General features: G+C 28.5%; 3 protein-coding genes and 1 long non-coding RNA gene across 6 annotated transcripts; 2 read left to right on the forward strand and 2 right to left on the reverse strand.

The window, feature by feature from the left end:
• The first annotated feature begins 70 nt into the window (after window positions 1–70).
• LOC118073156 (uncharacterized) lies at window positions 71–1,810 on the forward strand. The gene is made up of 2 exons (XM_035093479.1): window positions 71–153; window positions 263–1,810. The coding sequence occupies exons 1-2, from the start codon at window positions 121–123 to the stop codon at window positions 1,007–1,009; spliced, it is 780 nt and encodes a 259-aa protein (XP_034949370.1). The 5' UTR covers window positions 71–120; the 3' UTR covers window positions 1,010–1,810.
• Window positions 1,811–1,904: 94 nt separating this feature from the next.
• On the reverse strand, window positions 1,905–15,764 carry Nplp1 (Neuropeptide-like precursor 1). Of its 3 annotated transcripts, none has more exons than XM_035093477.1 (5): window positions 15,589–15,764; window positions 6,578–6,996; window positions 4,648–5,534; window positions 3,833–3,925; window positions 1,905–2,881 (listed from the first exon to the last, which is right to left on the reverse strand). In XM_035093477.1, the coding sequence occupies exons 1-5, from the start codon at window positions 15,667–15,669 to the stop codon at window positions 2,820–2,822; spliced, it is 1,542 nt and encodes a 513-aa protein (XP_034949368.1). In that variant the 5' UTR covers window positions 15,670–15,764; the 3' UTR covers window positions 1,905–2,819. The 3 variants fall into 3 exon arrangements, with proteins under 3 accessions (XP_034949368.1, XP_034949367.1, XP_034949369.1); XM_035093476.1 differs by having other exon boundaries at window positions 3,739–3,925; XM_035093478.1 differs by lacking the exon at window positions 3,833–3,925.
• Window positions 15,765–18,055: 2,291 nt separating this feature from the next.
• On the reverse strand, window positions 18,056–19,061 carry LOC118073120 (uncharacterized). Its single transcript, XR_004691075.1, has 3 exons — window positions 18,797–19,061; window positions 18,561–18,727; window positions 18,056–18,409 (listed from the first exon to the last, which is right to left on the reverse strand). It is a non-coding gene; the product is annotated as an uncharacterized lncRNA (long non-coding RNA).
• Window positions 18,640–22,426, forward strand: LOC118073119 (2-phosphoxylose phosphatase 1). Its single transcript, XM_035093425.1, has 4 exons — window positions 18,640–19,169; window positions 19,363–19,527; window positions 20,786–21,351; window positions 21,454–22,426. The coding sequence occupies exons 1-4, from the start codon at window positions 19,079–19,081 to the stop codon at window positions 22,189–22,191; spliced, it is 1,560 nt and encodes a 519-aa protein (XP_034949316.1). The 5' UTR covers window positions 18,640–19,078; the 3' UTR covers window positions 22,192–22,426.
• The last annotated feature ends 171 nt before the right edge of the window (window positions 22,427–22,597 follow it).

The following is a 22,597-nucleotide window of genomic DNA, read 5'->3' on the forward strand; positions in this document are numbered from 1 at the left end:
TAAACTTTGACGATTTGTCGGTACATTAAACTAGGATTTAACTTTTCTCATTTAAGATAGCTATTAAGATATAAATACTAGTAAAAATACTCTTAAACTATTCTCATACGTAAAACAATCATGAACAAGTTGCTATTCCTCCTATCATTGATTGTAAGTATTTTATATTTCAAATCTTTAAGATTTATTTAAAAATTTTATTCAGTAAATCATTAGTTTTGAATCTTATCAAATAATTTGCAATAAAATTCATTAATTTTAGAGCATTTCTTGGTATTCAACAACTTCACAACTAGTTAATAGCAATGGTGGACTAAATATTCCAAATCTACTTGGAAAGAATAGCCCTGCAAATATTCTCAATGAAGCTGCATCAAATATTCCAATACCCAATTTTTTTGGAAATAATAATAATCCAATAGGATTGATCAGTGGAGGAGGCGGCGTGTCAAACCTTCCAATTCCAAATATATTTGGAAACAATAAACCAGTACAGCAGACCACTGGAGGAGGTGGATCAAATAATCCTGCTCCAAACGTAGTTATCAGTAATAATCCAGCTTCTTCTTTACCTTCATTCAATCTTCCACAAGCTGACTACGAAAGGTTATCAGCTCTTCTAGCTGAAATACAACCACTTATGAATTTAGTTGTACAAGAATTACAACAACAACGACTCGAAAACATACCTGAACTTAATAGACAAAGTGGTATAATCGTAGCATTATTGCTTCAGGTACGAGCAATGCTCCAAAATGAACTCCAAACACTATTGTGCTCTCCTCAGACACCTATTGTTATTTCTATGGAAATTCAAATCACAACTCTCCTTGGTCAAGTAAATACTGCACTCACTTTGACTGCACAACAGGTCCCTGAAAATTCAAATCAAGCTTTGCCAGTTAGAAGTGTTTTAAGTTTGATTGAAGTTGGTCAAATTAGTTCAGCTCCTTCAATACTGAATTACATATGTAGTCTTTTCAACAAAGGTCAGTCAATGAATCTATAAAAATTATATATCTGTGATAAAATACATATGTTATAGATAATTTATTAATAACAAAGCAAACTTAGTAAATAAATCAAAAAATAAAAAATATTTCATGTGAATTGGGATTGAAAAATGTGTAAAAATATTTGTAATTGCTTGCTGATACCAGTCCATCTATTTGTATTTATTTATATTTAGTAATGAGATATTAAATTCATACATTAATATATAATAAATATATATGTATAATACATTTATAATTTAATAATAGGATTGAGAGTAATATAGATAAGATAGAGCAGTTGAAAAATTTATGAAGAAATATCATATACCAAAAAAATAATTGCAGTAGGTCGCTATTAACTATTGTAATTATTATTTATTACATATTTTAAATAATATTTCTTACATTAGAAATGATTGAGTCGATGTTATTATCATGCTTATTGTCATCGGAGTTATGTGTTATTGTCTATACGAAATACATGAATAGCAACATACGTATAATAGACATCATAGATTATTATTTAAAGTACAATATTTTTTTCTGTGAGAATATATTCTTATATGTCGGTCACAGCAATGATATCGACATTGTCGTACGCAGAACATGATTGCAAGCAATCCGATAATTGATTGAAACTACAATTTAGCCACTTAAAATTGTAGTTATTATTTAAAATAATTTATAAGACATGATATATTCTATACAATATTTTTTGCACATCAATATGTTCCTCCACTATGATCATGTTAGTATACACTATTGAGATTATAGTTTGTATTGACAAAAAGGTTATGTAGCACAGGTTTAAAATATTAAGAATGTCATAAATATATTTATACTACATATTAAATAAATATGTAAATCGGCAATAAAATGACATAAATTGGTTAAAAATACATTTGAATATTTTTTTTTAAAAGTTAGTGATTGTATTGTCTTTTCTGATGAAATTCATCACGAGGTATTTACACTCTCGTGATGTTTATCAGGATAAGTACATTAAAATTTGATTTTTATCGAACTGAAAGCGTCTCGCATTCCCAATCGCACTGCTAATGAGACCTGCGATTTGTTTATTAGATATGTATAATATATTATAAGTATTAATTATATATGAATCTAGGGGTTACTCTGTAGAATTATCTGTTTCCATACAATGCATAACATTGAGCAACAAGTAAAGTTCAGTTTTACTCAGAATTGTTTCTATTTATTGTCATTGTTACAAATATTTATTGTTTAGACACATGATATCTATATATTTTATAATAATGAAATTTTATTAATGTTTTAGTTAATGTTAAAATAATTTTACACTATTGTTTATTTTATTTGAGTAATTTTCATTTGTTGCCCAGTGTAATTAATACATTAATAACCGCATACATATATAGAATTGTAAAAATTTTAGTAACAGACATTTTTTTTGCAGCCTTTAAGAGAACCCGCTGAGTGCTACCATTATTAATTATACTCTAAATACATCAGTTAATCATATTATAATGTGTGATATTAGTAGATCATTGATAGAAAATTAAATCTCACGGTAATCTACAAATTTGGCTAATAATTTAAAAGAATAAATAATGTTATTTACAGTTATTGATAATACTGATAAAAATGGTTTATAAATAATGGAATCATTGATTGAAAAATCAAAAAGATTTATCAATTAGTAAAAGCTTGATAATGCTTTGAAATTGGTTAATTATTTGTATTGATTATCATTGTTGGATGAAACTATAAATCCTCTAAAACCATGTCGACAGTCTCCTGAAGATTTACGCACGTAACGGGTTCTCGGTCTCCTCCAGTGTAAGCCTAGCGTCCAAGTCGCCGAGTCGGGGGTGTTGTCGGACGAGGACCCATCTGGGGAATCCTGCCTGTAATAATCAATCAGACGTCATTAGAACTCAGCATAAGACAAGAAGGAAAGATTTTAATGAATAGAAGAAATATTTCAACTTATTATAAAACAATTAAATAGATAAATGATGGAAAAACACTATAAAACTACACACCTGCTGTCTGCAAAAATATAAAAGTGTAAAAAGTTGAATAAAAAAGAACTAGACATTAAGTGGAAGTTAGGTTTGAGAACCTACTTTGCCAACTTCTGAATTACCTCAAGAGGATACACGAAGTGTGGACAGCAGATGGTATATACATTGAAATATAATAAAAATATTAAACTATGAAAATAAATATTATCAACTTCAATAAATGATAAGCAAAGAAGTTGATAATAATAACTATAAGATACATCCTTGAAGTACATAAATTTGAATAAGACAGCATATATTGATCGCTAACAGGCTGCAACTTTCCCACCTGGGTAATAAGAGGAAAGGAAGAGAAGACACTAAACAGCCATAGGACATCTACGTGTAGTATATGTTGAAAGAAAAGGCAAGGAACTATGTGTACGATAACGTCGATCATCTAAGGTAGTAGCTCATTTATCTAATATTGAATCTAATCAGCTCTAGGTCGTATCTAAACAAGTAGGATGGTAAACGATTAAAAAACACATAATAGTTAACACCTAACTACCGTGTCGGTTTTTAAGAAGAGCGTGGGCGTTTAATGGACGAGTAAATGGACGTTGTTGAGTTGTTGATTGATTGATGATAAGACATCTGATTATTAAAATTAGCTTCTACTTGTACTTTATATAGACATCGATAGCGCACGAAAAGGATGACGATCAACACGGTAATGGAAAGCCTACTGGTCTGACCTGCCGACCAGATATCGCGGAGAGCGAGAAAATCGTGCTGGCCTGAAGGATGGTAGCCAACCGAGACGTGCCAGAGCTCCGATATGTCTCTTACTTGGTTGTAACATGTCGTGATAACCCAGTGATTGGTTTGATACATCATCGTCATCATCCTCATCGTTCTCCATCTCCAGTGACGAACCTGCTCCTAACATTTTATTTACCATTTCACCAGTCGATTTTGCAAATTATTTACTTTTTTGTTTTGCTACAATCTACAATTGCTCAAATAAGATACTTTTATTTATATGTAAATTTCATTCTTAAGTTATTAAATAATTTTAACTTTTCCAGTTCTAATGAAATAATTTTTAATTCTTATCAATTTTCGAATAATTAATTATTTATGCAGAGAAGCGTGAAATTAAAATTAGCTGTGATTAAATATTGATGGCAAAGTTGGTTAGAAGTTTGAAATTCAATGTCTCAAAAAATTGAGAAACAATGCATCATATATATATTAAAAACTAAATAAATTATACAATTATTACATTCTTTTAATACAAAATTTTTAATACTAATTCTTTTTTAAAAAAAATTAACTTTTTGTTTGAAGTGATTTTAATGAAATTCCAGCTGTAACTTTGAATGGTACATCTACTTTAATGTATTTCAAAAAAAAATCTATAAGATAAACTATGTCTCCAATAATTATTCATTTTGTTTTTTTTTAAAAACAAAGCCATAATGAAGTTATTAAAAAAATTAATGAGCTTAATAAAAGATCAAATTTCATTCATCAACACGTGTATAATATCATTTACATTATAAGTCATGATTACCACTATCATGAAGCGTATCCAATAAATTCAAATGAGTCAATAAAAAATTTTCCCATTATCAAGAGCCAAAAAAATGTATGAAACTTACCCATAAATCTTTTTTCAGCGATCGGATATTCTGCAAGAGCTTCAATGATATCTTCATAGTCAGACATGTTAACATTCTGCATGTCGGGCAATGGATACTCTTCAGAATAATCAATTTGTCTCTTGGATCGTGACTTGTTTTTTGCATCAGCCAATTCAGCCGCTAGAACACTTTGTTTGGAGGTCGTTCTGGCTTTATTAATGGCATTGTTATCATGTTCTTGTTCAAGACGTTGGAGATCTACATCAACCCGGCCCAGGTCTTGTTCATTTAACGAGCGACTGTGTCTTGATTGTGGAAGACTCCAATCTCTGGCCAGAGTTCCAATGTTTCTTTTGCCATAAACAAAATCACCATTTCTAGCCAACGATGCGATATTTTTTTTATCAAAAACATAAGGATACTCTTCAGATCTCAAAAGTGCGCCAAGGTAACGTTTACCCCAATGAGGAGGTGGAAAATCTTGTGCCAAGCTTCCGATGTTACGTTTACCCCAGTGAGGGAGTGAGGAGTCTCGTGCCAAACTTCCGATATTACGTTTCCCTTTATAAGAAGGCAGGATATAGATTCGACCTAGAGAAGCAATGCTTCTTTTTGCACTACTTGGAAGCATCCTTTCACGAGCTAGGGCAGCAATGTTTCGCTTTCCGTTTGGCAAAGCAGAGTCTCGTGCCAAAGCAGCGATGTTTCGTCGTCCCAATGGCAAAGCATAATCTCGAGCTAAGGTTCCAATGTTTCTTTTGTTGATGGGAAAATCTCTGAATAAGGCTTCAACGTTTAATTCACCACTTGGAAGAGTGTATTCACTGATGATTTCTTCTGGAGTTTTTCCTTGATCTTGTTGAATGCTGCTTGTGTACATCTTTATTATTTCTTCAGGAGTCATGCTGCAATCAATCAATATTATTAAACATCAAATGAAATTGATATTTATGATATATAAAAAATCATTTAAAATATATGAGAATAAGAAATATGTTAGCTTAAGCTAAATCAATTGAACTGTTTATGTTAAATAATACTCTATTGGTCTCATTATGTATTGGAATACCATTGTAAATGTCACTGATAATGTCCGCAATACTGTTAATCCATAGATCACCAACGTAGTCTGTAGATTTAAATGAATAAATCAGATAACGTACAGATTAACTTAAGTAATATACACATAACGGCTTCCACACGTTGTCGATAATATATAAACTAATTTAAATTAATTACTTTCGATGATAAATTCATTCAAATACATTTATTATTAAAACACTATTAATTGAAAGTTGAATGTGATTCCAGTAAATAAATTATATTAACTAATGTTGTGTTTGATACATCAAATAAAAGTTTAATTATTTACCCACAATTTCGATTATTTTAATCTCACTAAGGGTGGATAATACTAATACCTTGACTAAATAAGCTTTTTAGTTAATCAAATAAATCAAACAGAAAGAGATTAAGGGTTTTATTATTCCAGTTTCATTTATCAACTATGATTGACCTAATGTTTAACTAAATCATGTATATTGTAATGGAAATCTAGATGAAAAAATATTGTCATGAGAAAGTGAAGGTCTGTTGATAATATTAAAATATTTCAGGAAGATGTTGAGCTATTTTTGAATGAAAAATAATTGAAGTAAAACGTTTGGGAATTTTAATTTATGTTAATCAAGTGTTTAGGAAAAAATATAGCAATTAAGAAATCATTTCAAACTCTTTTTATCTCCAGTAGGAAATCAATGTTTTTGAAGATTTAGTAATTAAAAGAAGTCTTGCAAAACTTTTTCACTAAAATTAAAATTTAAAGAATATTTTTTCATCGTGGAATTGTTTGATATCTTTTCAGGAAACATTAAAAAAAAACTTATCATAATCTTAGAAAAATGTTTGAAAATCAATATTTAAAATAAAAAGAAAAAAAAATAATCACCTTGATTGACTTCTTTTTTCTTCATCTTCTTCTCTATGAGGTCTTATTGATGCAGGAAGGTCATCATTTTTTGCTAAAGTAGCGATGCTTCTTTTCTCTACATCAAGAATTCCAACATCCGTTTGTCCAGGATCTTCGATAATTCTGAGTGCTCTTTCAATTGCACTTAAATGAGTTCGCATTGTTGGATCGCTGAAAATTTCGTAGTAGACGCCTGCAGGTAAACATATTTTAGCATCATCACTTGTATCCTCAGTGCTCAAGGCTTTGAGTTGGACAAAGTCATTTCTGGTATCTTGTAGTATCCTTGCTGTTCGTGAATATGCCGCCAAGTTTGAGCTTACTTCTGGTAGACGTAATAAAGCCAGAAAAGTTCTGCGAGGGAGACATTGGACATCTTGTTCCTCTTGACATGTAGCCTATAATGCAAATTAATTACTCAAATTAAAATCTGTTGGACTAATAATATCTAAAGTATGAGAAATGATTATTAATTATTTATTTTTTAATTAAATAAATATGTTATGCTCCAAGTGGATAATCTGAAAATTTATAGTCACTGATATTCATAATTAATACTGTAATATGATGATAATGTTTAACCAACACTCAGGATATACATATGCGTTCGTTAATAAATTTTCCATATATCATCCTCCTCTTACAATCCTTGTTTTTATCATAGTACTCGGAATTTTGCTCACACAAGATATCATCCAACTCACCCTATTAAATTAACAGCAGATTTTTTTCTGAAATACATGTGGGAGGCCAGTGAGGCTTGAAATAGTGAGCAATACCTTCATTTATTTCATTCAATAGCTCTTTTATTCTTACGGATCCTTAAATAATGAAAAGCTTTATAACCAGAAAAACTAAATTAATAAAAAGGTAATTGTTAATAGAGCGAAAATAAAAAAAAAACATTTTTTCATGAAGTCTTTTATTAAAAGAAAAATATGATTTAATAACTCGCAGTCTTTTTTAATTTTTAAAATTAATTTTGAGTTGTGCAGACAATTTGTATTTTTAATTATGTCAAGAGGTATTAGTTGGTACTTGGAATTAATGTGTACGGTTGAAACAATAATGTAAAATTCAATTTTCTCCAAAATATTAATAAATAGCAAAGTTTTTGGATTCTTTAATTTACACGTCTCTTGTTATCATTGACAAACAGTCGCAGCTGCCTATGACAGAAACTCTATTTACCGTTTCTCATGCTATTATTACAACAATCCTAACTTGCAAACAACATATATACGACACTCTTCATATTCATATTCACCACCAAACCCAAGCAAACTATCCTCTATAGGATTCAGATATTCAAAGTGGTACTTTATTTATGTGTTCACAAACTCGTGCTTTACACGTGTGTCGGAACAAACAAGTAATAAATCTCGTATTTATTTTATCACCTCAATCAGCAAAAAAATTTCCTACATTGTTTGTCAATTAATTTAATTAAAAGCCATTTGCTAGTAAAAATATTTTTAAAAGCATTGATGCTACATCGAGAATTAAATTATTGCTTTTTCATTATTATCAATTCAATCAACTAATTCATGACAATGTAAAAATTATTTAAATTTGCAATTAATCATCAACAACATCAGCTCAAAACTCATATTGACAATGACACTTGTCGTACACTTCTATTGTGATAGCTTGTTTACAATCCACATTTACATTGTATACTTCATAGCATTGTTGTAAAATCATGTGTTGAATATATTGCTATAATATAAATATAATTGTTATTGATAAATAATTATGGAACGGCTATAGCACCATTAGTATTACTCATATTAATTTCTCTAGGTTATGTTATCTAATCCATAACATTTTAATGAATAAATACAATTGAATTATTATTATCACTATTATTATTAATATGATGAAATTAAGTATTAAGTGTTATTTAGTGAAAATAATTATTTTCAAGTGATTGAAAACCTTCTGGCAAATTGAATATGTCATCATCTGCATAAAAAATTAGCAGAAAGTTATTTGAAATCATCTATGAGTCACCTGTTGTATAATATCATGCAATAAAATATGAATAAAAGCAATATTCGAGAAGAATTACTCGTTTCAACAGTTCTTGCATATTATTTAATGACACATTAGTGAAAGATAAGTCTTTTGGATAATACAAATTCTTAATAAACTTTCACATTATCATAAACATTATTGACACCTTTGATATTAAATCATGTTCATTAGAAAATTAATTTCATAGAGGAAAGGTCATTCAATTGTGCTGCTATAGAAGGATAATTACACGAGCTTGTCTCATTAAGATTAAAAAGATAGAACATGACCAAGTATTTGGGTAATTTAAATCACTTTTGATAAATTGATTTAGAGCTTAAACTACTCTGAAACATGAGTAGGAACAAATACAATTTTCATGGTTATTTTATTTGTAAATAAAGAAGAGTAATTATTGAATTTAAACAATCAATATTGTCAATCTGCTGAATATAGAGGTACGTGGATATTGATGATATATAGCCTGGTGACAGTAAAAATTGTATTAAACCACCTACACAAAATCCACCCTCAATTTCTACGAACAACTTCACTTTTTCGCATGAATAGCTTTCTCGTTTTCGAAGTAGACCAGTCGTGACGTCAAAAAGTCAGGATCTTTATATAAAGGTATTATAACGCCATACCTTATGCCAGAAACAATATATGGGAAATTTTGATATTACAGATATCCTGATAGTTAATAAAAGTGAAAATTCCTGTAGCTGAATTTCAATCGAAGAAGAAATTTTTAATGGATTTGATGAAATAAAAGGAATGAAAAAATAGAATGGAAGAAATATTTTAGCTTAATACGTTTTATTCAATTTTTCTCCAGTAGAAATAGTATATATGGAAGATTTATAAGGATGCATTCTCACAGCTGTTGGTGAGCCAGTTTGCGAATTTTTAAAAATTCAAATCCCATCGGATTGTACTGAGTTTAATAGAAATTGATCTCCAACATTTTTGCATGGAGTATAGTGGAAATAAATCAAAAAGTCAGTATGGTATTGCAGTGATAAATTGTTTAAGAGGATTAATAAGGAAGATTTTCCCTTTTTCATTAGGGGGCTTTTTATCAATCATGAAAGTGTGGAATTCATTCAGAATGTGGTAAACTCATAGAATGTGAGTGATTTTTGATGTTGATGGCTGATTGGTTACTTATAAAGTGGCAAGAAAATCATTTGTTCATACAATTCTTTTATTTGAGATGATTTCAAAAGTTAAATCATTAATAAATTAGTATATAGAGTAGAAATTTTTTTCCGATCAATTATTGTTCAAAATTATATAATAAATAGTGGGAATGAACTTATGATATTAATGATTTATAAAAAAGAACAATTTATCAATTCCAAAAACTTTCAAATACGAAGTTAAAAACTATTAATAATATTAGATTTTTCTCTATATAATAATAAAGAAAAATTCAATTACAAAACATTAGAGACCTTGTGATACGAGATATTAAAATATAATAAAAAAATTAAGAAAAATATTTTCATAAATGTTTTAAAATAATTCGCTTTTAATTTGAAACAAAATAAGAGATTTGTGATCATCTAATGAAATACTTTTACAATTATTATGAAAGTTCTTGGTTGTTTTTAGAAAGTAATCTCTTGAAAATAAACAAATATATGATCACAAAATGATAATCGTTTTAATAAACACAGTGATAAGATAGAACATACAAAGTTAAAGTATTTACCAAAAGCTTGAACAAGGAATTTGGACCCAGAGCTAGATGATAGTTAAGCTATCTAATTTGTCTACATAGTCTTCTGCAACTCATTGGAGGGGACATACAGAAATATTTAAACCAAAAGCATTTAATTCCAGCAAATGTGAAATGCATGTAACTACATCGTACTAACAGTAGTTCAAATTACTATCCGGATGGAAATATATGTTGATAATACTGAGGACTTTTCGGTCGACCTACGCAGAGGTACACCCAGTGTGGGTTTTCCATGATTTATGAATCCTCGAAAAGCTCTGGATCTTTCATATAAACGGGTGGGTTTCCGCGAATGACGAATCGTACATGTTCCAACTATATCTGTGTCTGTATATGAGTACACATGTCTATGTATGGATAGTACCTTCAATGCTGCTAGATAAATGTGAAAATGAACCAGATGCTGCTGATTCTGTCAAATGACATGAAGTATACCAGACGCGGTTGGATCTGTCATATTATTTTATCATTTTCGATTGAATTATCTTTCGGCAAATGTCAAAAATATTTTCCAATTTTCAATCAATAATTAAACCATCCTATGTAACACTGAAAAAATCAAAGACTAATTAATAATTTTGATTTTACTTCAAAAATGTATTTATGAAATATTTTTACCTCTAAACATGTTGATTCTTATTCACATTTTTAAAAAATATCCATTTCTATCACAGATTTTAGATAGCTTAGGAATGATTTACGTGTTAACACGAGCGTTCTTGAATTTTACGAGAAAAGTATGGTATTAAGTTTAAAGCCTATTTTATAAAGCTTTTATAAATTTCAAAAAATTATAATACCCCGTTGGAAATAATGTATTATGTATATATTTAAAAGTGATGCATTTTTTTGTAATGCTATGTTTTGATAATACAGACATGAATACATTTTTATTTGAATAAACTTCTATAAAGTTGAGATTGTATAAATTTTTGTTAGAATTGAACAGCATGAATTCAAGTTTATTTTATTTTACTGCGAAGTCGCCACGAATTTATGCTATACTACTTGGTGAAAATCCATCAGTAAAATTAATTTTAGTTATGATTTAATGTTATGAAAATTATTTAGCTATTTTTCCATCAATTAATTAGCTGATATTTAACTTTAAATAACTTTTATTACCCAACTTCTCTTTAAAATTAATTCAAGGCCTTTACATAATAATTTTTTATCTCAACAAGATAATGAACGACCATTTATTAGATTCAAAAATAATTAGATTGGTAACATATTGTCAATAAAGTTTAATTAATTGATCAATGAATATTAAAATCAATTTTGTTGACTTCTAATTACGAAATTTCAGAAAAATAATTATTCTTTATATTTAATGAATCTTTGATGAATTTATCTCTACAGAAGTATTTAATTTATATTTTTGCATAAAAAAAATTATTACACATCTTTTTGAATTATTATTATTTATCAATAACTGAAAGTTATAAAATGAATTCAAATAATGTACTCACGAAACAAACTTCAATGAGCAATAAAATACGAATAACTGTCAAATATTTAACTTGTCGAATATCAAATAAATTATTTCAGTTGAAATTTAATTTCAATTCACTTCATTAATGAAATTATTTAGTATATTTTGAAATGAATTCCTAAACAAAAATGAATCAACAACTATTTCCAGTCAAATGGAAAATATATCCAAAAAAAAAGATTAAATCTTGATATCTCATAACAATATAAATATCAAATTCCAATTTTTTTTTGATCCCCCATTGTATTATTCTACCAGTTTCATTGCGATGCTGACTTAGTTTAAGGGTATTATACATTACAAAGTATTACTGATACATTTCTAAAAAAAAAGACCTTTTTTTTTATTTTATAGAATGTAGTTAAACTACCATAAAAAGTGTTTCAATTTACATATAAAGTTTAAAAACACAGAAGAAAACTTGAAAAAAAAATAAAAGTAAAGAAGCTTAAAATGAAATATAAAATATCTTTGGTCGAAATTGCACGTAGCAGCTTTACCAGTATGATCCTCGCTTGTTTTAATACGTACGTGAGAGAATTTTGAATACTAGCGAACAATGTATCTTATGTATTCAACACAAACACTAGAAAAACATCTAGACTCTTCAACATTTCCTAATGTTTCTACTATCATCATTTTTGCTGTCATCTACAGTTTTCAACATTCCTCTAGCCTATCATCCAACCTCTTTAATATAATTTACCATTCAAGCTTTTGTAATTAATTAAAATATTCATAAAACTCGATTCTTTAATTAAAGAAAACATAAGACGAGAAAATGGCAGTATAAAATCTTCAGTTTGTTTAGGCATTTAATATATTGGCAAAATAAAGGAAAGCTTTCGATCAACTGAACTGATGTATATACCTTGAAGGCATTGTTTCAAAAGAACATCGTATACTTATATACATTGAAGAAGTTTCTAAAGGCGTTGATCGAGATAAAGTACAGAAAAGCTTTCACTTCATCGAATATCTTTTGTTCCTAAATTTTTTGGCGTTTTATTGAAAGGTTTTGATTTCAGAGCTGTAATGAAATTTCCAGGACCTTTATTGAAAAAAAAAATATTTCTCGAAATTTATTCTAACCTGTAACTAAATAATCAATAGTTATTGTTTACTTTTATGCCACTTTTACATTCGTATTTTATAAAGAAAAACAGTAATAATGAATTTTTAATTCTTTTAACTCCTGGATTATTAGTTAGCTTAAAGTTCTAGAGTAAATGAATTTTTCCAGAGTTTAAAATTCATCATAATGAACATATTTCTTGAAAAGATTTTAATTAATTATATGAATGTACAAGGTTTTTCCTACTAAGTGAAAAAGAGATCATTCCAAAGAATTTAAGCTTACAACATTGAAACTAAAGTCAAGGACAAGCTTTTACTTTATAGTTTATTAAAAAAAATAATTATCATAATTTTGATTGATAAAAATGATGGATGATTTTTTTTGTTCATTATAAATTCTATATTCGTTATGAGACCAAAAATTAATCAGCTCTCCAACATATTACACAAGAATTTATAATGAAATGGTTGAAAAGCCCTGTAAAGTTTCCAAGTAAATGGATTATTTTCCAACTACTCAATAAAGAATTTAACTTGATGTAATATTAAATAAAAGCTTGGAAAATTATTGAATAAAGATGACGCAAAACTCTTGTATTTCACAGATCAATTTAACAAAGAGGTAGATAATGTATTGTCAAACTAATAGGATTAATACTACAATCTTTATGAACCATAACGTAAATGGCACAATATTGGACGATTTTCAATCACAGAAGACAAAAAATGGAAAATAATCGGTAGAGAACTACGAGTAACATAGAGTAATCAGTAATCGGTTTAGCCAGTATGGAAAATGGTTGTTAAGACGTTGGAATATTAATCGCATTATTCTATAATTATACTGAAAAGGGGCTAATTCTACTAATTAATACTGATAGAAATGAAGGGATACTACGTAAAGAATAAAAACATACAAGGCTAAATAGCGATTAAAATCAAAAGACTAAGTTAACAGACTATTCATAATAAGTCTTTTAGTCTTTAGCATAGTTTAAAAAGAAAAAGCAAAGTAATTAAATGTTTAAAAGTTAATAACATATTAAAGTTCTTCTAGAAAATTGATTATTGAAGGACAAAAATCAATACATTATGTGTAATGTTAAGGAAAGGTATCTATTATAGATAGATTTTTGCTTTATCTAACCAGAGGAATCGACAGTTTGAAAGACAGGCAACAGGTTTCGACGTAAATTGTATTGCTTTGGTACACTCAAGAGATCTGAGTGCAATGAATGAGCTTTTTCTAGAATTCTTTATAAGAGTATGTTAGGAGATTATTTATTCTCTTCTCATGAGTGTTAAATACTTTATTATTTATTAGAATAAAGTTTTTTTAATATATTTCATTTCCTTGATAAAAAAAAAATAAATAAATACTATTATTTATATTGGAAAAATATTTTTATGATTTCTTGAAGTTACTCTGAGATGAGAAAACCAAACTGAAATACTTTATTGTCAAAACTTTGTAAATTGTATTGGCTCAAGTTGTTTGCAAGATTTTATTGAGTACTAAAAAGAAAAAACCTTGTAAGCTTGATATATTTTAAAAATACTAATAAAAATTATGTAAAAGTTGAAGTTGAAGTAAAAGTCAGTTTCTTTGAGGCCAATTTTTCAATAATACGAAATATCCATGTATATGTTTATTGATGTCGTCAGCTTGCTATAAAATGTTGAAGAATTAAACCCGACGATCGTATAACTCCAGGGCAAACGAGCGTTAACATTGGGATTTGTTCTTTTATCGACATTTCCCAATGAAATTCCCGCTGAGATTTATTCTTGTCTACTTATATACTATATACAAGGTTTTGTCTAAATCGTTTCCCTTGGAATGTACAGTCAAAGTGACGTCAAATATCCTGTATCAAGAGAACGAAATAAATTTCTGTCAGCGCTAAATGGCAAAGGATAATCGGTATCTCTTGACCAAATGTTTATACATCAAACATCATTCCCCTATGTGTAATCATATCAAATATTTGAACTTCATTATTAAATTTACTGTTATTTTTTAATTTTTTTTTAAAATTATCTTCACAGTTAAAGATTAATTAATCTATTATTATTTTAGAAATTGTACCACTGCAACGACAGTTGTCATTAAACGATGAAACTCATTAAAATTATGGAACTGTCCGTAACAGATGATGTACACTCACAGAAACGAATTACACGTCGATTCTTTTGCAAGACATGGCGTTAATTACTATGCACGATACTTCTCTCTATTTACAATTCTTTATCATTTTTCTATTTTTATTAACTATACCACATTATTAATGTTAATAAAAATTATCCAAAGGTGTTTAAAAATGGTATATTTTTTCATTATTAATATCCATTTCAGTATTAATTAGTTTAATAAATATCGATTCATTCTTTGATCTGAAATAATGATTAATACTTTTATAAACCAAATAAGTTACTCAGCAATTATTTACTTCAAAGAGATATCTGCTTTTGTCGCTTAGTCTATTATCTATCATTGCAAAAATATGTACTTAGCTTCTGTTCGCTAATTGCCTTCTTATTACTTTTACTTACATAATATTAACTTATTACATAGCATAATTTTTAATAGAAAAAAAATTTCTAAAAAAAGCAAAGAAAAAAAATAGGATAAAAAAAATAATTACTAAGACTTACCAAAGGGATCTGTAGCTGATTAACAGCAACAACAGAAAGAATGAGAAACAAACTCGAAAAAAGCCCGCTACTTTGTACCATGATTTTTGTGAAAGATTTCTTCTTGTTCTTCTTTTTCTTCTATTATCTACTTCTATGTTTTTTTTATTAGAAATATTTATACACCCGAAGACGTGGCTCACCAAATCTGAATAGCTCCAGGAGTCCTCTTGGCACCCTTATATAGAGCGCGTTTGGTATCCGCGCAGGCGTTAGCAGTTGATGTTAGTAGATAGTGCGACGCACATGTAAGAGAGAAGGGAAATGTATTTTGGACTCTTTTTATTTTTTTTACACAAAGTGTAAGTGCGTATATTCAAAAATTGCCATCTCTTTCCACTGTTGGCTGCATTCATGCCCGCAAAAAACCAAAAAAATGAATGAAAAATCGAGCAGAAGAAGTATGAAAGGAAGAAATAAAAGTTTTCAATTGTATGAATTCAGTAAAAGTACTACCGGCTTTATTGCGTATGTTTTAACGTTTTTATTTTGAAAAATGTCTATTTTAGGAACGCATTATTAGCCCTCTCAAGTTTACCACGTCATTCACAAGTGTAATTTTATTGTGTATAGGAAAGATGAGAATGGGGTAGCTATTCCTCCGTCATGCTATTCTCATAACATAAAATCGGATGTAACGAAATTAAAATTTGCCTTTTAGTGCTTAACTGCCTCAAGGAATATGTTTCAATTGAATTTATTTGCGATCATATTTATCATTTAGTGGTTACCAGTATGATCTTCAAAATTACTAGTTTATGGAGAATAATGGTAACTACCAAATAAACCTCATTTTGTATCGTTTCAAAGAAATTTTTCATATATTCATTTTTAATTAAAATTTCTAATTTAAAAATTATTTACTTAGTCTTTTATTTCAAGTATGAAAATTCAAAATTTATTTAGTTACAAATTATAATGTTACTAAAAGATGAGAAAGATAATTAATATCATTAATAAATAAATATTGTTCATATTTTTTTAATGTAAATATTTTATAAATATTCAGAACAATTAAAATGCTATCATTTTTGATAATTAAAGTAAAGCTGAATTTTTTACAACAATTAAAGTTCATTAAACGAATTCAACGTTTAAATTCAAAATTCTACAATTGCACTGGAATCCAAGTTTATTTTCCCACAACGATCAAGTTCAATTGTATATGCATCTGTAATTCCGTCTAAACACGAATAAATCATTCTTATCCAAATCTTCGATGACATTTAATCGAGAACATTATTTATTGATTCTGTAAAATATTGTTTAGACTGATATAATGTTTAAAATGTTGATAGTAATATTATTTTATTAATAATATTATAGCGAATATACTTTTATTTTAGGCTATAAGCTTTATATTTAATTACTGTATTATTTGTCTAGACTCTTGAATTCTCATAACGAACTGACAACGCTATTTAATAAAAAAGAATAAACTGTTATTGAAGAGAGTATTCAATTAAAAACAAGAATAGGAGAATATAGTATCTATTTTTTCCATTATTTTTCGTGACTCTCACAATAACAATCAATTATTTAATTATTTCTTTAACGATTATTGAACAATTTATTTTTAGTAATAAAAATATTCCAATTATATAAATCATTGAGGAAATTATTTAAAAAATTATCTCAACTATTCTTGAATCTTCTTTCATAATTTTGAATAAACAAATGTATAATAAAAATCTAATTTTCATTCAGTAGTAAAACCATGAATAAAAGCTTTCTAAATAATGAATTGATGAATTAATGATTCCTTAATTAAATTAAGCAACCCCATTTGCGTTGTATTTTCTATCAAATTTATGCATAAAAGATAAAGCAATTGACAATTTTACTTACGACACCCCAGAGTATGAACGTCAAGAATAACATGGAAAAAATATCACTGGTGTTCATGGCAGCAAGTGATCAAGGTTCCCGTTACATCAGCCCTTTATAGAATCCTCATGAGATTATGAAATATCCGGAGTAATTTGAGTAATTGAGTGAATATCTCGTTTTCTTGATTTCTATAAGGAAGAAGAACATATTTTAGTATCCCCCATGGAGTCGTTGCGAATCTAAAAATACCGCAAAAGCGCAAATAACACTTCGATTTAGCAGGATATTTGAGATTCGTTATTTATTTAAGACATCATAGATATCATGCATCCTCCGTTAATTGCAATATTATCTGAAATTCTTACGAAAGTGTCAGTTCATATAGATGAACACAAAAAAAGCTGCCATCTCAATAGCTTTACAGTTAAAAATTATTCTGTGAAATATTCAGTACTTGTGGAAGTATTAACTCAAGTGATATCGATAACAATTATTTGAATGAAAATCTTTACAAGTTATATAATAACATCTGAATAAAATAAAATCTAAATATATCTAGTTTAGTACTATTTCTTGGAATTTATCTATAAGCCAGTTTAATTAATTAAGTAGAAAGAAACTTTGATGGTATTTTTTTCTTTTCTTCTGAATGGGTTATTTCAAACACTGAATAAACTTTTCTTGCCTGACAAGAATCTCAAAATCTACTTTTAACATTTATCCAGTGCTTCATTAATTTATATAATACAATTGGCTACCCGTCAAATATTTCAAGAATATCAATAGAAAATGTCGTTGAACAATCACTTCATCTTCTTGCTTGGTTGAGCTGATCATCAAGATTCATTCGCTCTTATTTTAAGATTACTGTAACTAAGTAGCACAAGTCAATGATACGATCAGCTAAATTTCATTTTACCCAGCCTATGTTCTATCATTACCATCGAACCACCTGAAATCAATACCAAACAATAGTAACGTGTAACCAACGCCATTAAATAATGAAATCAACTCTAATTATGAGGAATAAATACTATTTTTTCCCTAAATGAAATTGTAAATAGAAATATACTTTTATACTTAATAAAAAGAACAATACCCACCCGCGAAACCTGCGTAGTTGATGCATTTGATAGATACGCAGGCGTAATTTCATGGGTACTAGTGGCGGTTGCGCAAGTCTTGCCAATATTCCAAGTATCAGTGATAGTCATTCCGTAACCTGTGTCCGCAGGCTTGACTGGAAAAGTCGATTGTTAGCAGCTGTTATCTGAAATTTTTACAATTAATTATAAAAGCACAACAAGTTTTTTTTCAATCATTAATTTAATTAGTTTACTTTGATTGTTGACGTAACTATAACATATCTAGTTGACTGTGTGGTTGATGTCAATCATTCTATCAATGAAGATTCGAAAATAAATATTAGAAGGCACTAATTTGCGAGGTTATTAGCTTATTAGTCAGGGATGCCGCAAAGGTATTATTTAGCCACTTGAAACGAGGATGACACGATCCGTGCTAGGACAAAATAATCATCCTTACCCTCGATTTAGACGTTGTCGTCGACGTCGAAGACGTTCGGCCTCCAAAGTTATTTTTGATAGAAAAATAAACCAAAATGCTTACAGAAATGGTTCGACTATCTTATCAGCATCGAGCATTTTATTGTTACGTTATTCTCAGTGTTTGGATTTTCCTTCTGGTTGCCGGTAAATATTTTTTATTCACTAATTAAATTATTTATTAATAAACTGATTAATTTAATTTCCTTACTCCTGCTGCATATGACCATTTAACTTAGTCCTCTTCATTCAATCCAATTCAAATTTAATTTGAAAAAAATTCCTGAAATAAAATAAAAAGTAGTAATTTTATTTTAGTTGTTCTTTAAATTAATTACAGGTATGTACAAGTACATAGGAGGCAACGAAAAAAGCTCCCTCCAAGGTAAACCACCGAGTGACCTGCCAATCCGAGAGTTTGCTAGACACCTCAAACTCGACATTAAAAATAGAAAGATATTTAAACTTTGCAATTCGCCGGATGACATTAAAACTGGAGCAGAAGGTATGGAAAATTTATTATTCTTTTTCATTGATATTAAGGGATGTCACCACAATCTTTCAGCATAAATCAATTTTTTATGTATCCATACATAAAATTTATGATTTTGAATGTGATATTTATGAGTCATATTCTATTATATGCTATTACAACAATACTAACAATGATCAAATCTACTGTTACATAAAAATGTTATATCCTTTGTTCTGAGTGCATTTTTCAATGTTTTATTACATTCAGCTCTTAATTTTTTATTGTGACATCAGTAGAAATACTAGCACGAAGATTTCATTAATAGATTTTATTTGATTTTATGAATAATAAATAAGAAATGAATTATTTGCGATGTATTGTACTGATTTATACAGTTTTTTGTTAAAATATATTAAGTTTAAAATATTAAAAAACTTTTGATTCACTATTTGAAGTAATATGAAAAAATGTTTGTTAAAAAGTAGTAATGATAAATAAAAACTCGTTTTACAGACTTTGTAAAAAAACATAGTATATCAATTAAAAATATAAATTGGAATCTCAACTAATAACGTATCTCTCATTTCCCTAGTGTATAAATATTTGAATCTTTTCAATTTATTTTTATGTTCGCACAATATTTAAAGTAGATATGCCATTCGTGGTGACTTTCATTATTCTAGTGCTATGAATATGAGTGTAACTTGAAAATAAAATTTGAAGACCAATAAAAAGTTATCCTGTCCAATCTTCGATGTGTCAATAATAAAGCTATAAATAATAACAGATGATATGATTTATATTTATAGAAACTAAAATTTTTTGCTGAAAATTATCTGTTCGATTTAATCATGATTTATTAGCTATCATCGATTTTTAACTAGAAACTTTATTCCTATCAACGATATAATCTACATCATTTTTTACTATTACGTGCGAATGTTATATTGTTTTTCAAAAGTAATCACATTTTAAATCACAACAAAATTTGTGTCAAGCCTAGAACTAGCCAATTTGTGAAATCAATAAAATTACAAGTATTTTTTTTTAATCATGATTTCTTACCAACACTATTGAAACTATTAACAAGTGTGACCCTTAGCACAAGCCTATAAAAAAATATTCAGGACAATGAACTTTGTAATATACTTCAAACAAATTTATAGAAATCAATGAAGCGAATAATTTTTTAACAATTTATTGCTTTCTAAGAAGATTTAAAATAACTTTATAGTTATTCATAATATTATATTTGCCCTGTTTTATTTAATTATTATTCATGTTTTAGGTAAAATTGATGGTAACTTAACACTGGAAGGTATTTTAGTCTTTATTCGCCATGGTGATAGAGGACCATTATCCCATATTCGTAATATAAGTACCGTAAATTGCGCTGCAGACTTTAGCTCAAGCCCAAGGCTGGATAATATTTACCAAAACTACCAAAGTTTCATTCAAAACTCCACAACTTACACTCAGTCGGCTTGGGCACAGTTTCTAGGTCCTTTTCATGGATTTCCCATGCTTCCTTCTAATTCCAAAGAATGCAAAATAGGCGAACTCACGACTTTGGGTATCGGACAACTTCTCAAGACTGGGATGCTTCTCAGGAATGCTTACTTCAACAAATTAAACCTTGGAAACACCACAATATCTTCTAAAGATGTAGTTGCTTATAGTACAAGATATAGAAGAACTGTTCAAAGTGCCATCGCTCTTCTCTACACATTTTTGGAGAATGACGTCTTCCAGAACCTTGCCAAGATTACAATGCGTGAAAGTTCTAGTCTTGCATTTTGTAATGCTGATTGTGCCTGTCCTGTTGCTGAAAAATATTTGAAACAATATTATAAGGTTAGTAGATTTATTTAAAAATCATTCAAATCAACAGTAAAAAAAATCTACCTTTATTGGAATGATTGAAATAATTTCTATTTGTTATCATTTCATCAACAGGAAACTGGTGATCGTTTGAAATCTCATCCTGCTGTGATGGATCTTATCAAACAGACGTCTAATATAGTGTTCGAAATGCCCGACCAAGCACAAACAAAGCACCCTTACACCCTAAGGGATGCGTTGTTAACCTACATATGTCACGGATCGTCGCTTCCTTGTATAAACTACGAAACCCAGAGGATTTGCGTCAAGACTGAACATGTCACTGGGCTTTTTGCTTATACTGAATGGGAATCACGTTTGAATATCAAGAGTACTAGTCGACGAAAATATGGACTTTTAAAAGCCTATGGTCTGTTAAGAAATGTTGTTTCTCATATGGTTCAAATGGTCTCTGAATCGAAGCCAAAAATCGTGCTCTTTTCAGGGCATGACAAAACTCTTGAATATCTTGCAAGTGCTCTTGGCATTGTTTCTGACTATGCAATTTTACCTAACTATGCTTCCCGCTTTGTCATTGAAATATGTCGTGCTAATCCTAAGAATGAAAATCACGAAGCACATGATTTTTACTTTCGTGTCATTATTAATGGTAAAGACGTTACACAGATGATACCTTTTTGTAGAAACTCAAATCACTACAGTGGAAGTTATGGCGAAAGAAATGATGATGGCGATTATATGAAAAAAGAATACAAACTTTGTCCAATTGAAGCAATTATTAGACAAATACATGATGATTATTTTTTGCCATTTAACGCTACCAACTTTAAAGACGCTTGTTTGAATCATTGATAATTGACCAACTTCGCAAAAATAATTTTGGCGCCAAAAATTTTTTTTAAAGTTATTAGGCAAACTTCAAATTGATTTTGTTTGTATTCGAAAACAATTTAAAAAGTGATATTTGAAGATTAAATTTTTTTACAAGTAATTCTTGAAGTATAGAAAAGAACAGAGAGGTAAAAAATATGCTAAGGAAATTTTTTACTCGATTCCACTCCGAAAAAGATTAATTTTTTTAATAACTAAAAAAAAAGTTGAATAATAATCATTACAAAATTGTTGAAAATCCAATGTTACTCTGAATTTTATAAGTTTATTTTTTATTTCATAAATTAAATAATATTTAATATAAATATAACTTGAAATTTTGGCTAAAATATTTTTTCACAAAAAAGTTTAATCTAAAAAGTTTCAT

The sequence above is a fragment of the Chelonus insularis genome, unplaced genomic scaffold (genome assembly GCF_013357705.1).
Source record: "Chelonus insularis isolate UGA/USDA-ARS -01 unplaced genomic scaffold, ASM1335770v1 scaffold_229_pilon, whole genome shotgun sequence".
Taxonomy (NCBI): domain Eukaryota; kingdom Metazoa; phylum Arthropoda; class Insecta; order Hymenoptera; family Braconidae; genus Chelonus; species Chelonus insularis.